Here is a 21894-nt window from a genome sequence, read left to right as displayed (position 1 = left end):
AACCGTTTCAGATACTGGCTCCTTAGGACAGAATAGGTAACGAGGAAAGGTAAAATATAGAATATATTTTATCTAACCCAAAAAGCCTCCTAAGGTAGGAATAGTCAGGAAAAATGGGCAACAATGGCTCCTTAGGACAGAATAGGTAACGAGGAAAGGTAAAATATAGAATATATTTTATCTAACCCAAAAAGCCTCCTAAGGTAAGAATAGTCAGGAAAAATGGGCAACAAACAGACTAAGACCACAAATGATGAACAAGATGTCTATACAATCGTGAAAGAAAGGTGTGGTGTAGAAGCAACTAAGAATTTAGGGAAAGTTTGCAAAACTTTTCAGGTAGCAAGGCATGACAGGTTTAACAGGAAACTATGGGAGGACATTGGATTAGAGAATGCAGGAAAAAAGCCAGGGATATAGAAGATGGTACCTATGTCCCAAGAGAATCACAAGAAAAGACAGTACAGGCTTCTGCTCCTGCAGCAAGCGAGTGACTAGACGTGATGCAAACCACTTTGACTGGAAGGCGCCCAATAATTCAGGTAAAAGTAGCAGGAAAACAATGCCCTTTTCTAATAGATACCGGAGCAACTTCCTCCGTCCTCAATGAAGACGCCTTACCAAATGCTGATTGTTTATCAGATGATGTAACCTATACCGAAGGGTATGATGGAGGAATCAGGCCACTCCCATATAGTATTCCCCTTGAAACAAAGATAGGATCTAAAATATTTTTATCTAAATTTCTTTTTGTCAAAGGGGCACCTACTTGTCTTCTAGGTACAGACCTATTAAAGCAGACAGAAATGAATATCCAATTTTTGGAGGATGGTAGAGTCCAAATTTTGGTGCCTGATGACCAAGAGTCTCTAGAAAACATTGTAAAAGTCCAAGCCTTAGAGGATGAGAAAGATCCTGCCCCTACCCAAATTATTTTAGATCTTTCTGAGGTACCAGAAAAATTATGGGCACAACATGACACCGATGTAGGACTAATGCCAATAGCTCCAGTAAAAGTCACTCCTGTTCCAGGTGTGACACTACCCCAATTGAGACAGTATCCTATTAGTGCCCAACAAGAACACGCCATAGGAGAACAGATAAAAGATTATCTAAAAACTGGAGTACTGATAGAAGTAAAGTCACCAGCCAATACACCGTTGTACCCCGTAAAAAAGAAATCTACTGAGGGGTCAGCTGCTAGATACCGGATGGTACATGATTTAAGAGAGATAAATAAAATTTTGGAACCTATTACTCCTGTTGTGCCAAATCCACACACGTTGCTATCACAGATCCCAGCAACAGCACGAGTATTTTCTGTCATAGACTTATCAAATGCATTTTTTTCAGTACCATTACACCCAGACTGTTACAAACTGTTTGCATTTACATTTAAGAATAGACAATTAGCATGGACAAGATTACCACAGGGTATGATACATTCACCTACCTTGTACTCAGAAGCTATGAGATCAGTTCTTCAAAATTTCAAACCTACGGATGAGGTTGTAATTCTTCAATATGTTGATGACCTATTATTATGTGCCCCTGCTCAAGAGTCCGCAAACAGCAACACAATAAGATTGTTAATATTTCTAGCAGACATGGGCTGTAAAGTTAACAAGAAAAAAGTACAACTTTGTATGACTACGGTAGTATTTCTAGGACACTGCATTTCACAAGGTATTCGGCACCTCACCGCCGACAGACTAAAAATCATTAGAGATCTTGTTCCTCCCAAGAACTACAAAACATTAAGAGCATTTTTGGGAATAGTATCACACTGCAGACAATGGGTTATACATGCTAGTCAGCTTATGCAACCTCTATATGATTGTTTAAAAATCGAGCCTTTTCAGTTAACTGAATCAGCGCTCATAGCCTTTCAAGACCTCAAGAAAGGTCTCATGTCAGCCCCGGCCTTGGGAATCCCAGACTACGCCAAACCATTCCAATTAATGGCTGCGGAAATGTCTAATCATGCTACAGGAGTACTAACACAGAAACATGAAAATAAACAAAGACCTGTCGCATACTATTCTGCTCAATTAGATAATGTTACCAAAGCTGCACCATCATGTGTCAGAGTAGTAGCAGCTGTCTCTCTTTTGGTAGAAAAAGCCTCAGAAATAGTACTAGACCATGCCTTAATAGTACAAACTACACATGATGTACATGGCATACTGAATCAGGTATTGCCAAAACACATTTCAATGGCTAGACATCTTAGATTACAATGCTCCTTACTAATGCCACCAAACCTCACTTTTCGCCGCATATTGTCTCTAAATTTAGCCACTGACAAATGATTAGACAAATCCTAGAATCAGCTGCCTCAACCAAACAAGTAGCAGTAATAAAAGTACCTGCACATGTAAGACTCGACACCGAGATAGCTAGGGGTAATGACGGAGCCGACAAGGCTGCTAAGCGAGCTGCAGTAAAACCTCTGACAACTGACCACACTATTAGTGCAGTATCAGAATTTGACTTAATTACACGGCTCAAAGAAGCCCACCAGCAGGTGAGTAGAGAAGAAAAAGAAGAGTGGCAGAAACAGGGGGCAGAAGAAAAAGAAGGACTATGGAGAAAAGGAGATGAGCTTTGTCTCCCCCGAGCGTGGTACCCTGTTGTGGTCAGTGAAGCCCACGGACCTACACATGTGTCTGCAAACGGTATGATACAGAGGGTCAGACAGAAGTGGTTAGCCCCAGGGTTCGGCCAGGTAGCTCGAGCAAAATGTGGTTCTTGTGAAATCTGTTTAGCCCACAATCCAGGACAGACTGTTAAGACCCCCCAGAAGCACCATGTAAGACCACTATATCCGTTCCAGAGACTTCAGATCGATTACATCCAGATGCCTAAGCATGGACACTATGAGTATGTACTGGTATGTGTGGACATGTTTTCGGGGTGGCCAGAGGCTTATCCAGTTCATACAGCCACGGCTAAAGTCACTGCAGTAAAAATAGCACATGAACTGGTACCCCGTTATGGTATCCCAGAAGTGATCGAGTCAGATAGAGGTACACATTTTACTGGAGAGATCTTTCAGAATGTAATGAAAATGTTGTGTATAAAAAGTGAACTACACACCCCTTACCACCCACAGAGTTCTGGTAAGGTTGAGAGAATGAATGGAACACTTAAGTTAAAAATACAGAAAGCCATGGCAGAAACACAGAAACCATGGACTGAGTGTCTCCCAATAACATTGTATTCAGTCAGAAACACCCCCCAGGGAAAGAGCAAACTCACCCCCCATGAAATATTGTTTGGTAGAGTTGCCAATACAGGATTGTATTTCCCACAGACTTTAATGTTAGAAACTGAAAGCTTAACTGCTTATGTACAAAATTTATGTAAGCATGTGTCTAAAATACACTCTTTAGTGTTCTCTTCCATTCCAGATCCTGATTCCATTGAGGGAACGCACAAGCTGCAACCAGGAGACGAAGTTTACGTAAAAAGACATAACAGAAGAACGCTAGAACCCAGATTTGAGGGTCCATATCAGGTGTTATTGACAACTCCAACTGCAGTAAAATTGGAAGGAAAATCAGCATGGGTACATGCAAGCCATTGCAAAAAGAAATAGTGGTGATTGTACTTGTGTTAGCTATAACGATAGATCAGGGAGACCTGTGGGATAAACTAAGTTCCCCAAAACCTGCAGATAATAAATTTATAAAACATCATGAGACATTGGTAAACGGGCTGCTCGATGGCGGACAGAAAATAGCAGACTGTTGGATTTGTACGCATTCTCCAATATCAGCCACGAGCATACCCTTCCTGGCCGTACCCATGACCCCTGAGGAAGTGTTTACATGGACTAATTGCTCAGACAAATTAGCAAATAACCAAACCGTTAATTCTAGATTATGGAACACCACTGTTGCCATCCCAGTTGTGGGGTGGGTGGGATTTCCCTGGTGGCAAGGTAATATGACAGAAAATATACAACTCAGTTTTAGTAGCACAGTATCTTCTTCTCAACCTTTTAAACCTGATATAGTAGAAAAATACATACACAATAATGGTTGGAAATATTCACAATTATTCCCCGATGGAAACAATGATACATGTTCAAAGATACCAGGTAATATATTATGTAATGAGTCAAGTGCATATGACCCAGGTACACCAACTTGTGAAAATCCAGATGCAGGATACTGTAGTCCATTAGGTCAAAAACCCCCTTGGTGTATACTTCAGAATGTATCTAAATTTTTAGATTTGGTACATAGGTTGGTGCTCCAACACTCTGCAATATGGGATCTGCCTGAAGGAACCTTCTGGATTTGTGGAAATGGAGCATACAAATGGCTCCCAGTAGGAATAAAAGGTGCATGTACTCTAGGACGCTTAATACCGGCCACATTTATAGTTCAGAATCAGCAGGTAGATATGCAAGCAGTACCTAAACACACACTATACAAAAGAGCAGCCGACAACTCGCCTAGACCTTCAGGTAGGCCACATGTGGTCCAAATGGGAATTCCTAATAAAATATTCAGCACTTTCTTTGTGTATCCAATGTTGATGCAGATGTGAGATAAATTAGTTCAGGCCACCGACTATCTAGATGATCAGATATGGGATATTATGGATATACTTAATACTAGTATAGCTGTCCAAAATCAACTTATAATTGTTACTAATCAACATACTGTAGTGTTAGACTACCTAACTGCGGCCCAGGGAGGAATGTGTCAAATTATTGGTCCAACCTGTTGTCATTACATAGATCCAAACAGTACAATGAGTATGAGGTTCAAGCTGGCAGATATACAACGATTACGGGATGAATATGACAGACACAATGACCAAAATAAAGATAGCTGGTGGTCAGACACCTTCTCCTTTCTCAACCCAAAGAACTGGTTTAAGGGTATTGGAGGTTGGGTGGCTGGAATTCTGCAAGGTATATTACAGATTGTGCTAATTATAGTAGTCATATATGTAGTGTTTAAAATAGGATTAAAAATTATTTTAATATGCATAAATAAGCTTTGTAACACGGACTCAAGAATATGAAAGAAAAGAACTCCCGGACCAGGTTTTCTACCAAAAGTCCATAAGGAAGAATCAAAGGGGGGACTGAGAGGATGATAGGAGTTATACTTCACCCAAGACTACGATGTAAGACACAGATGAAGTTATTCTTCCCTTATCTGGACATTTGGACTGACGCCCAGAAATTAGATTGTAACTTGTTTTTAGCTGTCTCAGCAACCTTCTACTGCTATCACTTTTCTGTTTATGAAACTTTCTTATCAACATTCCACTGTTATGAATCATCACTTCACTGCTTGTGAAACAAAGGCATTTTACTGCGCATGTGTGACAAAAAAAAACTAAGATTATTAGTATAAATAAAGGGACAGCACCTATAGAGGCAGACGCGCTCAGGGGCTTCCCAGTACTTGATTATACACTACGTGTCTGTGTATTTCTTGTTACGGGGATACCCCGACTCCAACAAGGACCCTCCATGGCTGAATGATCCTAACAGCTGTATGGCTCAGGCTTGGTGTCTCCATGTGCTGTATACCCCAAGCTCTGTGTCCCCTATGTGCTGTATACCCCAGGCTCTGTGTCCCCTATGTGCTGTATACCCCAGGCTCTGTGTCCCATATGTGCTGTATACCCCAGGCTCTGTATCCCCATGTGCTGTATAGCTCAGGCTTGGTGTCCCCATGTGCTGTATAGCTCAGGCTTGGTGTCTCCATGTGCTGTATACCCCAGGCTTGGTGTCTCCATGTGCTGTATACCCCAGGCTCTGTGTTCCCTATGTGCTGTATACCTCAGGCTCTGTGTTCCCTATGTGCTGTATACCTCAGGCTCTGTGTTCCCTATGTGCTGTATACCTCAGGCTTGGTGTCTCCATGTGCTGTATACCCCAGGCTCTGTGTACCCTATGTGCTGTATACCCCAGGCTCTGTGTACCCTATGTGCTGTATAGCACAGGCTCTGTATCCCCATGTGCTGTATAGCTCAGGCTTGGTGTCCCCATGTGCTGTATAGCTCAGGCTTGGTGTCTCCATGTGCTGTATACCCCAGGCTCTGTGTCCCCTATGTGCTGTATACCTCAGGTTCTGTGTCCCCTATGTGCTGTATACCTCAGGCTCTGTGTTCCCTATGTGCTGTATACCTCAGGCTTGGTGTCCCCATGTGCTATATAGCTCAGGCTTGGTGTCTCCATATGCTGTATACCCCAGGCTCTGTGTCCCCTATGTGCTGTATACCTCAGGTTCTGTGTCCCCTATGTGCTGTATACCTCAGGCTCTGTGTTCCCTATGTGCTGTATACCTCAGGCTTGGTGTCCCCATGTGCTGTATAGCTCAGGCTTCGTGTCTCCATGTGCTGTATACCCCAGGCTCTGTGTCCCCTATGTGCTGTATACCCCAGGCTCTGTGTACCCTATGTGCTGTATAGCTCAGGCTTGGTGTCTCCATGTGCTGTATAGCTCAGGCTTGGTGTCTCCATGTGCTGTATACCTCAGGCTCTCTGTACCCTATGTGCTGTATTCCTCAGGCTCTGTGTCCCCTATGTGCTATATTCCTCAGGCTCTGTGTCCCCTATGTGCTGTATACCTCAGGCTCTGTGTTCCCCATGTGCTGTATACCTCAGGCTCTGTGTTCCCCATGTGCTGTATACCTCAGGCTTGGTGTCCCCATGTGCTGTATAGCTCAGGCTCTCTGTACCCTATGTGCTGTATAGCTCAGGCTCTCTGTACCCTATGTGCTGTATTCCTCAGGCTCTGTGTCCCCTATGTGCTGTATACCCCAGGCTCTGTGTACCCTATGTGCTGTATACCCCAGGCTCTGTGTCCCCTATGTGCTGTATACCCCAGGCTCTGTGTACCCTATGTGCTGTATACCTCAGGCTTGGTGTCCCCATGTTCTGTATACCCCAGGCTCTGTGTCCCCTATGTGCTGTATACTCCAGGCTCTGTGTCCCCTATGTGCTGTATACCGGAGGTTCTGTGTACCATATGTGCTGTATACCTCAGGCTTGGTGTCCCCATGTGCTGTATACCTCAGGCTTGGTGTCCCCATGTGCTGTATAGCTCAGGCTTGGTGTCCCCATGTGCTGTATACCTCAGGCTCTCTGTACCCTATGTGCTGTATACCTCGGGCTTGGTGTCCCCATGTGCTGCATACCTCAGGCTCTCTGTACCCTATGTGCTGTATACCTCAGGCTCTGTGTACCCTATGTGCTATATACCCCAGGCTCTGTGTCCCCTATGTGCTGTATACCCCAGGCTCTGTGTCCCCTATGTGCTGTATACCTCAGGCTCTCTGTACCCTATGTGCTGTATACCTCAGGCTTGGTGTCTCCATGTGCTGTATACCTCAGGCTTGGTGTACCCTATGTGCTGTATACCTCAGGCTCTGTGTACCCTATGTGCTGTATACCTCAGGCTTGGTGTACCCTATGTGCTGTATACCTCAGGCTCTGTGCAACCTATGCGCTGTATACCTCAGGCTTGGTGTCCCCATGTGCTGTATAGCTCAAGGTTGGTGTTTCCATGTGCTGTATAGCTCAGGCTCTGTGTCCCCTATGTGCTGCATACCTCAGGCTCTCTGTACCCTATGTGCTGTATTCCTCAGGCTCTGTGTACCCTATGTGCTGTATACCTCAGGCTTGGTGTACCCTATGTGCTGTATACCTCAGGCTCTGTGCAACCTATGCGCTGTATACCTCAGGCTTGGTGTCCCCATGTGCTGTATAGCTCAAGGTTGGTGTTTCCATGTGCTGTATAGCTCAGGCTCTGTGTCCCCTATGTGCTGCATACCTCAGGCTCTCTGTACCCTATGTGCTGTATACCTCAGGCTCGGTGTACCCTATGTGCTGTATACCCCAGGCTCTGTGTCCCCTATGTGCTGTATACCTCAGGCTCTCTGTACCCTATGTGCTGTATACCTCAGGCTCTGTGTACCCTATGTGCTGTATACCTCAGGCTCTCTGTACCCTATGTGCTGTATACCTCAGGCTCTGTGTTCCCTATGTGCTGTATACCTCAGGCTCTGTGTACCCTATGTGCTGTATACCTCAGGCTCTCTGTACCCTATGTGCTGTATACCTCAGGCTCTGTGTCCCCTATGTGCTGTATACCTCAGGCTCTCTGTACCCTATGTGCTGTATACCTCAGGCTCTGTGTACCCTATGTGCTGTATACCTCAGGCTCTCTGTACCCTATGTTCTGTATACCTCAGGCTCTGTGTCCCCTATCTGCTGTATACCTCAGGCTCTCTGTACCATATGTGCTGTATACCTCAGGCTCTGTGTACCCTATGTGCTGTATACCTCAGGCTCTCTGTACCCTATGTGCTGTATACCTCAGGCTCTGTGTTCCCTATGTGCTGTATACCTCAGGCTTGGTGTCCCTATGTGCTGTATAGCTCAGGCTTGGTGTCTCCATGTGCTGTATAGCTGAGGCTTGGTGTCTCCATGTGCTGTATACCCCAGGCTCTGTGTCCCCTATGTGCTGTATACCCCAGGTTCTGTGTCCCCTATGTGCTGTATGCCTCAGGCTCTGTGTACCCTATGTGCTGTGTACTCGGGCTCGGTGTACCCTATGTGCTGTGTACTTAGGCTAAGTACCCTATGTGCTGTGTACTTAGGCTCGGTGTACTCTATGTGCTGTATACCTCAGGCTTGGTGTCCCCATGTGCTGTAAGGCTATGTGTCCACAATGCAGAAATGAAGCAGAAATTTTCCTGACCATTTCTGCATCTCATTGCCAGAAAAACGCAAGAGGATTCTATGTGCGTTTTTTATGCGTTTTGTAAGCGTTTTTTAAGCGTTTTTGAAGCCAAATAAAGGTTAGTGAAAGGCTATGAGCCCACGATGCAGAAATGCTCCGGATTTTTTTTGAGCGTTTCTGCATCTCCCTGGCAGAAAAAACGCATGAGAATTTTACATGCGTTTTTCCTGCCAGGGACATGTGGATGTGCATTTTACATGCATTTCCGCATGCGGGTTGACAAGCGTTTTCCAAGCGATTTTAGCATCACTTGGAAAGTGCTTGTCAACTTGGTCACACTATATAAATCCATGCAAACGGCATGGATTTATATAGTGTGACCCGAGAGAATGTAAAAAAATAAATCTATACTTACCTTCCGATAGCCCCCGCAGTCTTGCTTCGCTCCGTCTTGGCTGCCGGCAGCTCGCGGTACACTACACTGAAGGACCTGCTGTCACATGACTATGACGTCAGCGCAGGTCCTTCAGTCCACCGTGAGTTGCCGGCAAGTGAAGACAAGGAGACCGGGGGCAACCAGAAGGTAAATATAATATTTATTTTTTATTTTATTCTTTTTTTTACAGGTACTATGGTACCCGGGTCCGGAGGAGAGTCTCCTTTCCTCCAGACCCGGGTACCATCCGCACATTGAAACGCTTGCTTCCGCATGTACAGATGCAGTGATGCGGAATCCAAGCGTTCCAATGAAAGTCAATGGCTGCGAAAACACAGCGCTTCCGCAAAATAATTGGTAGTGCTGCGTTTTTTTCCGCAATGATAATCCGCAGCGGAAATTTCCGCAGCATGTGCAAAGCACATGCGGATTATCATTGGGAAACATGGCAGGCCTTTTACCAAGCGTTTTTTAAGCGTTTCTGCAGCGTTTTTGCAGCTGCGTAAACGCTTAAAAAACGCATTGTGGGCAAATAAAAAAAAAAAGGCCAATAATGATGTCATTTCCTAGTCAAACCCCTATTCACCCCAATATCCAATTACAGCTCTTTCACATGTCACAATGGTGATGACTTTTTCCACACATACCGGAGACGTACACAGACCCATTTCAATGTATGCTTGGTCACGCATATGCTGTACAATAATCTTACATTTCAATGTATTAAAAAAAAAAAATGGGTGGGCTCACGCGTATTTTTAATAACCAGCAGAGGGAAAGCAGACGGCTGAGGGCTGATGTTATAGTCTGGGAAGCAGCCAAGGATCATGGCCCCTTCCCTTGCTATTAATATCAGGCTGCAGAAGTTAGCTTAGCCTTTACGGGCCTTTACTGCCCATTCTACAGGGGGACCCCCCAAAAAAAATTACATAGGGTCCCCCTATAAATTGGAGCCAGCAAAGGCTAGGTGGACAGCTGCGACCTGATATTAATAGCCTAGAAAGGGGCCATGGTTGTAGGCCCCCTCCCAGGCTATAATATCAGCCCTCAGCCGCCCCAGATTTGGCGCATCATATTTGTGCGCCAAATCTGGCGCTTAGCCTCGCTTTTCTACGCTGCCCTGGTGCGGTGGCAGGGGGTAATAGTGGTGGGGTTCATGTCAGCACCAGCTGCCATGAAGCCCAGGTTAGTAATGAGGGGCGTCTATAAGACACCCCCATTACTAACCTACAAAGAGTTAAAAAAAAAAAAAAACACACTACACCCAGAAAAAAATATTTATTTGAAATAAAACACACAATTTTATTTAATTATTAATTTACTAAAAAAAAAAAAATTACCTGTCCATGTTCTTGCGATGATCTCCCATGCACATCTGTCACATCTGGAGATGTGACAGATGTGCATGGCTGCTGTAAGCTCACACTGCCGGGAACACGTCCACTCCCAGCAGCATGAGCCCCTGACTGAGGTCACCGGAGTGAATTCAGTCAGCGCAGCTCCGGTGACCTCCTTTACGGCCCTGCTGTACCATGGGATTTTCTCACGGTCAGCGGGGCCGTAAAGGAGGTCACCGGAGCAGCGCTGCCTGAACTCCAGTGAACTCGCTTATGCAATGACGGGGACGCTTTACGGCCCCGTCATTGTAGCGGCGGCAGTGGTTTAGAGTGGTCACATTTCATGTGGCTGCTCTAAACTGAAGATATTCGTGGGACACTCGTGGACTACTACGGAGGGGTAAGGATAAAATTGTGTTTTTTTATTTTCTATTTTATTACAGGAGATCAATGACTTCGGGGAATTAGGTGTCTAGGTGAGTATAGGTGTATTTTTTTATTTTTTACTTTATTTTAGGTGGCGATCGGCGGGGACAGGTAATGTATAAACTAAATTTATTTTAGGCAACCACTGGCCACCAATTAAATGTATTTTTAAAATTTATTGGGGACCCAAAAAAAAAAATGGGGACTGTAAATTAAAAAAAAAAATAGGTTGCCAAAAAAAAAAATATGGGGGCATACAAAAAATAAAAAATGTATAGGGGTAAAAATATAAGCCTATGGGGGCCAAAAATAAACATATGGGGGCAGTTTAAAGGACACATTAGGGCAATTTTAAAAGCAGGATCAAGATGATGGGAACTACTGCTCCCATCAAGCTGATCCTGCGGGCACTAGTGGATGGGGAACAGACATAGGCTGATGGGAGTAGTAGTGTCACATCGACCTATGTTTGCCTGCACGCAGACACCGCACAGAGCCCACGCAGACACCGCACAGCCCACGCAGACACCCGCAGACACTAATCTTGACTGGGACATTTAGGTCCATCCTCTTGTACCACCCCAGGTGCTCAGCCATGATCCAGGAAGACGGGAATGATGTGGGATTCTCATCTTCCTGGATTTATGGGATGGTCTGGGTTGGCTGGAACGCCCCCGCATGAGGTCACTTCCCATTTGCTGCGGTCTTGTGTTCCAAAATTGCAGCAAATGCGCTTCAACTCCGCAAGTAGTTTTACATATTTGCGGATTTGAAGAGTTCCAATGCAAGTCTATGGCGGCGAAAACGCAGCGCTTCCGAAAAATAATTGGTAGTGCTGCGTTTTTTTCCCCATGATAACCGGCAGCGGAAATTTGAGCAGCATGTGCACAGCACATGCAGATTATCATTGGGGAACATGGCAGGCCTTCTACCATGCGTTTTTGAAGCGTTTCTGCACCGTTTTTGCTGCTGTGGAACCGCTTCAAAAACGCATCGTGGGCACACAGCCTTAAGCTTAGGATTGGTGTCCCCATGTGCTGTATACCTCGGGCTTGGTGTACCCTATGTGCTGTATACCTTAGGCTTGGTGTACCCTATGTGCTGTATACCTCGGGCTTAGTGTACCCTATGTGCTGTATGCCTCAGGCTTGGTGTACCCTATGTGCTGTATACCTCAGGCTTGGTGTACCCTATGTGCTGTATACCTCAGGCTTGGTGCTCCCATGTGCTTTAAATCTTAGGCTTGGCGTCCCCATGTGCTGTATAGCTCAGGCTTGGTGTCCCCATGTGCTGTATAGCTCAGGCTTGGTGTCTCCATGTGCTGTATAACTCAGGCTCTGTGCACCCTATGTACTGTATACCTCAGGCTCTGTGCACCCTATGTGCTGTATACTCAGGCTCTGTGTACCGTATGTGCTGTATACTCAGGCTCTGTGTACCGTATGTGCTGTATACTCAGGCTCGGTGTACCCTATGTGCTGTATACTCAGGCTCGGTGTACCCTATGTGCTGTGTACTCAGGCTCGGTGTACCCTATGTGCTGTGTACTCAGGCTCGGTGTACCCTATGTGCTGTGTACTCATGCTCGGTGTACCCTATGTGTGTGTACTCAGGCTCGGTGTACCCTATGTGCTGTGTACTCAGGCTCGGTGTACCCTATGTCATGTATACCTCAGGCTCAGTGTCTCCTATGTGATGTACACAGCAGTCAATGTGTAGCATGTGTATTACACAATCACCTTTTCCTGCTGATATGTCTAATTACTGAACTGGATCTTTTGCACCTCCAATGTAACTTTTATATACTATGATTTTCTCTTTTGACATTTATGGTTTCCATGTTTTGCATAATAATTTCACTGTTGTTTTGATGCTGAAATAATTTTTCTCAGTCATGCTTTTGATTTTTTAATTAGGTTTCTTAAGGGAGTGGTGTGACATCCTACAAATGGCCACTGCAAAGAAAAGAAAAGTTGAGGCAGGTGTTGATCTTTTCAAGATAAATGGACAAATGATTATTTTTTTGTTGAAGTCAAAGGCAAACCTGTGTGCCTGGTTTGTGGTGATGCATTAGCAGTAATGAAAAAAGCCAATCTTGAGCGTCATTACAGTACTAAACATGCAAAACTCAGTGAATTGGAAGGTCAAATGCGTCTCAATAAAATCAATGCTCTAAAGCGGAGTTTGGAATCACAACAAGCCTCTTTTACTAGGTCTTGTTGTGACAGAGACAACATTATTCAGATGAGCTACAGGTGCATCTCACTAAATTAGAATAACATCAAAAAGTTAATTTTTTTCAGTTCTTCAATACAAAAACTGAAACTCATATATTATATAGTCATTACAAACAGAGTGATCTATTTCAAGTGTTTATTTCTGTCAATGTTGATGATTATGTCTGACAGCAAATGAAAACACAAAAGCCATTATCTCAGTAAATTAAAATAATTAACAAAAAACACCTGCAAAGGCTTCCTAAGAGTTTAAAAAGGTCCCATAGTTTGTTTCAGTAGGCTTCACAATCATGGGGAAGACTGCTTGTAGCATTGGCGTCTATGCCCCCTGACAGGCAGAGACGCCGTCCCCCTTACCGCCGCGCTCCTGGCCCGGCGTCTTCCAGCTCTCCTGCTGCTGCTGCTGGCGAGCGCAGCTTCCCGGGCACTGTGTTTAGGGCGCGCGCGCGCTCCATCCCTCTTAAAGGGGCCGTGCGCGCCATCCTAAGGAGTCCACGGCCAATGGCCGGAGGACTTCTCATATAAAAGGCACCTCCTCCAAAATGGAGGTGCCCGTGCAAGGTTGTAGCTTGTGTTCTAAACTCGGCTTCAGCCCTCAGGTCCCGCTGATAGTCTGACTACCAGCCCAGTCCACCAGCCTGACTACCAGTCCAGTCCGCCAGCCCGACTACCAGTCCAGTCCGCCAGCCCGACTACCAGTCCAGTCCGCCAGCCCGACTACCAGTCCAGTCCGCCAGCCTGACTACTAGCCCAGTCCGCCAGCCTGACTACCAATCCTGTCCGCCAGCCTGACTACCTGTCTCCGCCTCCCAAGTACACTCTCCAGCCCGACGGTCTGCCTATGGGCCAGGCTTGCCTGCCTACCCAGAGAACGTACCAGTTACCTGCTGTGTCTACCAGCCAGCCTACCTGGAGGCTCCTGACAGTTACCTGTGGTGTCTGCCAGTCCGTCTACCCGGATCACCCGTCAGCCTGCCTGCCGTGCTCATCGGCTGTACCGGTCAGTCGCTGGCTTCTGACCCGTGGGAGTCACCTTCTCTCATACAAGGACTGGCCCAGAGTAGCACCTGGTCCCTCTGCTCGGTCCTTCCCTGGTTCACGGAGTCGATTGAGACGCCGTGCGACCTTGATCAGTCCGAGTTGATACCTAGTTACGCTCCTCTGGTCCCTCCTTGCACCGCAGCACAGAAGTTCAGCATTTAGTGAACATACATTTCAGTAAGCCAACATTTCGGATTTTAAAAACATTTTTCAATTTTAATTTACTGAGATAATGACTTTTGCATTTTCATTGGCTGTAAGCCATAATCATCAACATTAACAGAAATAAACACTTGAAATAGATCACTCTGTTTGTAATGACTCTATATAATATATGAGTTTCACTTTTTGTATTGAAAAACTAAAATAAATTTGATGATATTCTAATTTAGTGAGATGCACCTGTATGTAGTGAGCGAGCTAATAGCAAAGAAGCCGAGACCTCATGTAGAGAGAGAGTTTGTAAAAGAGTGCATGGTTGCTGCTGCAGAGTTGTTAGCGCCAGATAAAGTAAAATTGTTTCAGACTGTTAGTTTGTCTTGGAGAACAGTCTCAGATTGGATTACTGACTTAGCCTAAGACATTGAAAAAAACACTCAAAGATTCGGCAGGAGATTTCCAATTTTTCTCTCTAGCTTGTGATGAGACAACGGACTTACAGATACTGCCCAACTGGCCATTTTTATTAGTGGGATCACTGCAGAGTTTGATACGCAAAAAGAACTGCTCTCACTCAAAGCCATGCATGGCAGTACAGGATGTGAGGACTTGTTTGAGAGACTTGTTTTATCACTAAAAAAATTTGAGCAACCATTTAAAAAGTTAACTGGCCTTACTACAGATGGAGCTCCAGCCATGGGTGGCTCACAAAAATGATTAATTGAATTTGTCAGGAAAGAAATGAATCGTCTTAGCCTTGATCCAAGTGAATTAATTGTATGCTACCGCATCATACACCAAGAAAGTCTCTGTGCACAGTCATTGCGGCTCAATAATGTGATGTCAACAGTAGTGTCATGGTTAAACTTTAGAAAAAGCAGAGTGTTGAACAGTCGCCGGTTTAAGAAGATACTGAATGATCTTGAAATTCAGTACGGTGATCTTTGTTTACCACTGTGATGTGTGGTGGCTGAGTTGTAATTAGCTCATGAGGTTTTACGAACTGCTGGAAGAAGTCAAGCAGTTCATGGAGATGAAGGGGAAACATGTCAGTGAACTCAATGATAGCAAGTGGCAGTGTGATCTAGCGTTCATGGTGGACATTACCAAGTACCTCTCAGAGCTGGACGTCATCATGCTGCAGAGCCCCAACCAGCTTCTTAGCTCCCTGCTTTCAAACGTGAAATCATTTGAAGCTAAACTAAAGGCCCAGTCACACTAAGCGACGCTACAGCGATCCTGACAACGATACGACCTGTCACGGATCGTTGCTGCGTCGCTATGAGGTCGCTGGTGAGATGTCAAACAGTCAGATCTTCCCAACGACGCAGCAGCGATGCAGCAACCTGTAACGATCTGTATAACGATGCACGCCTATGTGTTTCTGTGTCTGAGTCGTCAACAAGGTCGTTGGTAAGGTGTCAAACACACCGATGCATGCTACCCAGCGGGGCCTCAACGATCAAAGAAATGTCCAGACCATTCCGACACGACCAGCGATCTCACAGCAGGGGCCAGGTCGCTGCTAAGTGTCAAACGTAGCGAGATCGCTGCTGAGGTCGCTGTTGCGTCACAAAACTTGTGACTCAGCAGTGATCTCACTAGCGATCTCGCTTAGTGTGACGGGGGCTTAAGGCTGTGGAAAGTGCAACTCGAAAGAAATAACACTGTGCATTTCCCCACTCTGGGTAGACAAAAGCCTTCTACAACACTTGAATATGTTGGTGAATGAGCAAAACTAATTAAGGCATTTAGTGAAAGATTCAAGGATGTCAATGTAAACAAATGGAATTGAACATCTTTGCTACATCATTCAATGTGGAACCAGCTGATAACCTACAACACAAAATCATTCAGCTGCAAAGCGATGACGAGCTAAAAGCTAGGTACAACAACCTCCCACTGCTTGAGCTCTATAAACATCATGTGAGCAGTGATAATTTTCCCATTGTGAGGAGACATGCATTGAAATATGCATCTGTGTTCGGAACAGCTTATTGCTCTGAGAAGTTCTTTTCAAAACTTTCCATCACGAAATCTCAACTGCGATCCAGACTGACTAATGCAAACTTGGAAAACCAGTTCCAAGTAGCAACATCATCAATACCCCCAAACATCACACAACTCACCAAAGAGAAGCCATTCCAGCCATCACATTAGGGGGGGATTATTTAAATGTTTGACTAAATATAGAGGGCTATATGTGTTTAAGTTGTGGGATGGGTTTGGGGATTGGGGTGTTTGTTGTAATGTTTGTAATGCTTTATTTAATTTAATAAAAACACATGATTTAAAAAAATATATAGTGGGCTAAATGTTTAAGTTGATAATTTTGTACGGCCCCCGAATGATGTTCTAAATATCCAAATGGCCCTTGGCAGAAAAAAGGTTCTCCACTTCTGCTTTACTGGGTGCAACAATTGTGATAAAATCACTGTTTTCTATGTTGCAGATCTAGCAGTGCTCTGAATGCTGACCTCTGTATAACACCGCCCACATCACTGATTGGCTGCTTTCTGTGTACACTATGCATAGGCACAAACCTGCTAATCAGTGGCTGGGGCAGAGTTAGAAAGAACAATAGAACTACATGGCACAAGACAGATAGTCCTTTTGTGACACTCTTCTGCTGATAAAACACTGATTTTATGGAAACAACGGCTCACAGCCTAGAAAGTAACACATCGCTGGAATCAGGGTCTCTGCTCCTATATCATGCTGCTTGTAGATTACATAGCAACAACCTGCTGCCAGATTCCTTTTAAGTTCTTCCCTGTGTGATCTCTCGTATTATCCAGCACTTTATAATGATACCGGTGTATAGAGGATCCCCCTTATATTATATCCATGCGGAGTGTCCTGCTTGTATCGTCACCTACATCGGATCAGTGTAAATCAGCTGGGACATAATATAGGAGTGTGAAGAATATTCAAGACAATCCCATGTCAATCACTGTGCCCTGTTTGGCAGGTTTTATAGAGATTTCCATGTACTGTGTAATTCGACACTGCAGCTTGCAAAGGAGGGGGCCGACAGGCCGTGAGTGACAACCCCCCCCCCCCAGCAGCTGTGAAGCTGCCACAGCCCAGCCATGTGGTCCTTTGTGTAAGAAACTATAATTCAACACCGAGTTATGGGAATACGATACATCCCAGTGATAAACAAACTAAATTTTTGGAAGCGCACGAACCGGGAGAATGTCACCCAAGCTTTCAACGCAGTCTAGCGCGTATGGAAAAGGAGATACCCAGCACAGCCTTGCGGGGGCCCCTAGGAACCTGGTGCTTCGTATGCACGCGTAGCAGGGGCCCGGCTGGGTAAGATGACACCAGAACTAACTCCGTAGGATCGTCCAGTAAGGACATATGACCCATTTAAGTTTTGGGAGTTTCTTAGCTAAAAGGGTTAAGAACTCCAGCAGCCCTGGCTCCATTGTCTTTTTCCTGGGAAGGCCCTGATGTCACGTCGTGTGGAAGGAGTCCATCAACCAAGTGAGGGCCCACAAGCCTCCCATGTGGCAGCCCTTCCCCCACAAGCCAGACCTTTCCATCTAACCGGTAACTGACTTGTAATAACTGCTTTATATCTTTTGTACCCATACTTTTGTGTTTGTAACTCTGACCACTGTGTATGTATAACCCTTATGTATATAGCGTATTGTTTAGTGTGCCTTTAAGGCGATTAAATATATAATTTAACCTTGGGCTGTTCTTTTATCTCGATCCACGAACCTTACGTCCATTGTTCGGTCCAATGAACACGCTACCGGGCTGGTTTCTAGCCCGATATAAGTCCGTTATATCAAATAGAAACTGGTGGCAGCTTTCCCAGGCCGACCAGGCTCTGCTTCACTGGAGTTAGTGAAAGAGTCTCTCAGCCTGTCAGGGGTGTGAGCGAGTGTGGTGCCACGTCAGTGACTGAGCAGACCTCCTCTTCTCACTCCCTGGTGCCTTCCGGTACCCGTGTGGACAGGGGTTGTCTGTGCAGAACGGTACCAATCTGACCTTATGCGTCTTCGAGGGGGGTGAAGAACGTCACGTAGGTGCAGAGGGCAGGTCACGTGCTTCGTCTGACGTAATTGTGACTTCAGGCGGGTGGCGGGGTGTGGATCCATCACAAGTGGTGGCAACAGCAAGATTCTGCGGGGTCTACCTGTTGCCATTTCATCACAAGGAGGAAGACATCTTTACATCTGGAGCTGTTTTTCTGCAGATTCTATATTTTAGTATTATTTCTTATTCTTTTTAGAACGTGATCAAATCATTGGTCCTGGCAGGAGAGCCGCCTATGAGCGACTATGAAACATCCAAACTGATCAGCAGTGGAAATTTTGGGTGAGATTTCTGTTAATCCACATTTCTCAGGGTTCCCTATAACAATGCTTCGGCCGCTGTGCTCTGCCATTCAGCGTTATCATGGGGAAACGATATAAGTCCACATCACTGTCCACATCTAAATGTCACTATTCAGCTAAGTTATATAGAGTTGAGCAAACTGATCTGTAACAAATCAAACTGTTAAGGAAAGAGATTACAATAATATAATACATTACACTCTCCTATCCTAGACCCTCATCTGTTCTTATGCTGCCACCTCCACCAGAGCTTCCTGCTCCTCCACGAAGATCTTCTCTTTTTTCGGGGCTTCATTAAGAAGCTGGTAAAAGTGATTGGCTACATGTTGTCACGTGAAGTGTGACATGATATTAACGTCAATGACATCTGCTCCTTCCACCATCTACCATGACCATTTGGGTCCGATAACTGGCCTCAGCAGCATAAGGCAATGCTAGAACAACCAAACACTGGCACAGAGGATGGAGGACTGCAATGATGGACAGGTGAGGGCCTAGTACAGGTGGGTATAATTTTTTAATTATATTTTCACTTCCGTCCATTTATTCTGCCTTGGGGTGTGGGGAGATCATAATAAACGTCTTTTTACAGCAATTGGTCAATATAGCGAATCTGCCCAAGAATTTCTGTAGATTCTGTCATCTGTAATGTGACATGGGTGAGGGCTTTGGCAGACGTGGCATTGTGCAGACCTCCCATAGGTGATCTATGTAGTGATATTTCATGTATTTCTAGATGAGGATTTCTAGTGACGGCCGGACTTCTAGTATTAAACATTAGTATAAAAGATCATATAATGACTTTTATAGACGGATTGTTAATAAGAATTTCTTATAAACCATGGACTCTCCTTCTCTCTAGGTCCGTCTACTTCGTGCACTATAAAGACAACAGATCTTTGTTATGAAGAAAATGGCTAAGCAAAACCTGGATACTCCACAGAAAGTGGAATGGGCTTTACTGGAGAGGGACAGCTTAATAATCGCAGATTGTCCCTTCGTGGTCTCCATGCTCTGCTCATTTCCAACTAAATCTCACCAGTGTATGGTCATGGAGTATGTAAGAGGTAGGACACGTACATTGTGCTATATATTCAGCCCATGTCTGCCTTCATCTTATTACCTCTCATATCATTAAGACTTGTCCATGTGAACGGTTACATCCCCACAGAGCATTTATTATAGGTGATCTATTACCAAGATGCCCAAAAAGTCATTGATCTGTGTGATTTCCTCTGTATGTCCGCACTGAGTATGTCGATATCTTCAGCTGTAGACGAGATGTGACATCACTTTATTGGTGACATGGAGGACATTTCACTGTGACTTCAGACTAATATTATGTGCACTATACATTATATCTGTATATATTCTCTCCTGCCCTAATGTCTCTGCTCACTTCACATTATACATCATAGTGATCTGCTGTATAAAACACTCACTAGTTATATTTCCTTTCTTCTATAGGTGGAGACTGTGGGACTCTTCTAAGCACTAGGGATCATTTATCTATCCCCTTAGCCCTCTTGTACTTTGCAGAAGCCGTTCTTGCTGTGGAATACTTACACAACTTTGGTGTGGTGCACAGAGAACTCAAGCCAGAGAAGTAAGTGCTCCCTGTAGTATAATAAAGGGGGGAAAGTTCTAATTTATTATCACATGATCTGTGAGGCTAAAACCATCTTCTCTTTCACAGTCTCCTGATAACATCAGCTGGACACATTAAAGTCACAGATATTGGGCTTTCAAAACTTAGTCTAATGATACCGAAAACCAACATCTACAAGGAATCAGCGGAGAAAATCAGCAGAGGGTTCCACGATCGTGAGGTTGGCAACAATTACAAGAACTCAGCTTGTTCTTTACAAATGTTATCACAGTATTTTCTCCTCTCTATGCTCTTCATTTCTGGAGAAGTTTTCTGCTGATTTTATCTTCTTTCATTGTGTTTTCATGGCGGCAACTTCTCAGAACTATAGTTTCATTAATCTCATCTCTTTTGGAACCCTGTTTTATACAGCCCCAGAGGTCATCTTGAAGTAAGGCTATGGAAGACTTATTGACTGGTGGTCAATGGGGATCATCCTACATGAATTTCTTGTGGGATGTGTACCTTCTGATGGGGATTCCCTAAATAAGCTTTATAAAAATGTTGTCATTGGTAAGAATAATTTGATCATTGCTTTGACTGGTTACATTGGTTTAGTTATTTACTTTGCTTTATATTATAGTTCATTAAAGAAGTTTCTATACAACATACATAATTTGGGATTGTGATCACACTCCTCCCCCAGATGCTCAAAACCCCTTCACTATGCTGCTCAGAACAAGGCTGATATATATATTTAACCTGGATGATAATTTATCTCTTAAATAAAAACTGAACAACCTGGTGTTGGGTGAAAAAACGGTCACAGATTTATTAATTATTTATTTATCAACAACCATACCACAAAAACGTTTGACCCAATTTTTTTCCAAAAACCCAACATGTTAGTCACTGTAGATACGGTGAGAATGTGAACTCAAGGCCCGAAATTTTCCACCGGCTGTGACAAATTAAACCAAAACAAAACAAAACATACCATAGACGGAGGGAGGGTGGGTGTTTCCTTCAGGACAGAAGTAGGTAGAGGGGAATCTCTTCCTGCCCTTGTCCTATATACCCCTTTGTGACCCTCCCATTTTACCCCTTCAGCAAATTAACTTCCGTGGCTACCCAAATCAAAAAATAATCATGCATGGTAACACTTTACTGCCCAGCGCAGTCCCTGGCACCTTCATTAAGCATTATGGTACCTACAAATCCTGTGCATAGACTTGGGACAGGTAACAGAATATAATAGTATTAATATTTACTTATTACACCAAGAACATATCGCTCATGTTCATAAGGATCAGCACGTCTCTATCAGCTTGTTTTTTTCTTGTTTTCCATACTATGACTTTCAGTCTATTTCCTTAATGTTGGCTCACTTATATGATTTTTTCAGATTAAGATAAACTGTTCAGATATGGAGCAGTCTCTGACAAAATCCACATCACTTTTGTATTTCTTTTTCCAGGAGGAGCATTTGAGATCAAGGATCATCCACTCCTGAGTGACATAGACTTTGACAACATTCTAAGTCAGAGGCTGGAGTATGTTCTTCAGCTTGAGTCAGACGTGGACATCAGCTTCTTT

The 21894-nt window shown here is 44.4% G+C and overlaps 1 protein-coding gene across 1 annotated transcript in view; it reads right to left on the bottom strand.

Moving 5' to 3' along the window:
• Positions 1–15178, bottom strand: part of LOC141165732 (uncharacterized) — a 31350-nt gene extending 16172 nt beyond the window's left edge. The window contains exon 1 of the mRNA XM_073651628.1: positions 15152–15178. Coding sequence (XP_073507729.1) covers positions 15152–15178 — 27 coding nt within the window. The remainder of the gene's footprint in view (positions 1–15151) is intronic.
• Between the last annotated feature and the right edge of the window lie 6716 nt (positions 15179–21894).

Source organism: Phyllobates terribilis, unplaced genomic scaffold (genome assembly GCF_046119375.1).
Source record: "Phyllobates terribilis strain yellow unplaced genomic scaffold, ASM4611937v1 Scaffold_1__5_contigs__length_1240528914, whole genome shotgun sequence".
In the NCBI taxonomy this organism is placed as follows: Eukaryota; Metazoa; Chordata; class Amphibia; order Anura; family Dendrobatidae; genus Phyllobates; species Phyllobates terribilis.
The sequence above is the reverse complement of the archived record's forward strand: the minus strand, read 5'-3'. Positions and strand labels throughout refer to the sequence as shown.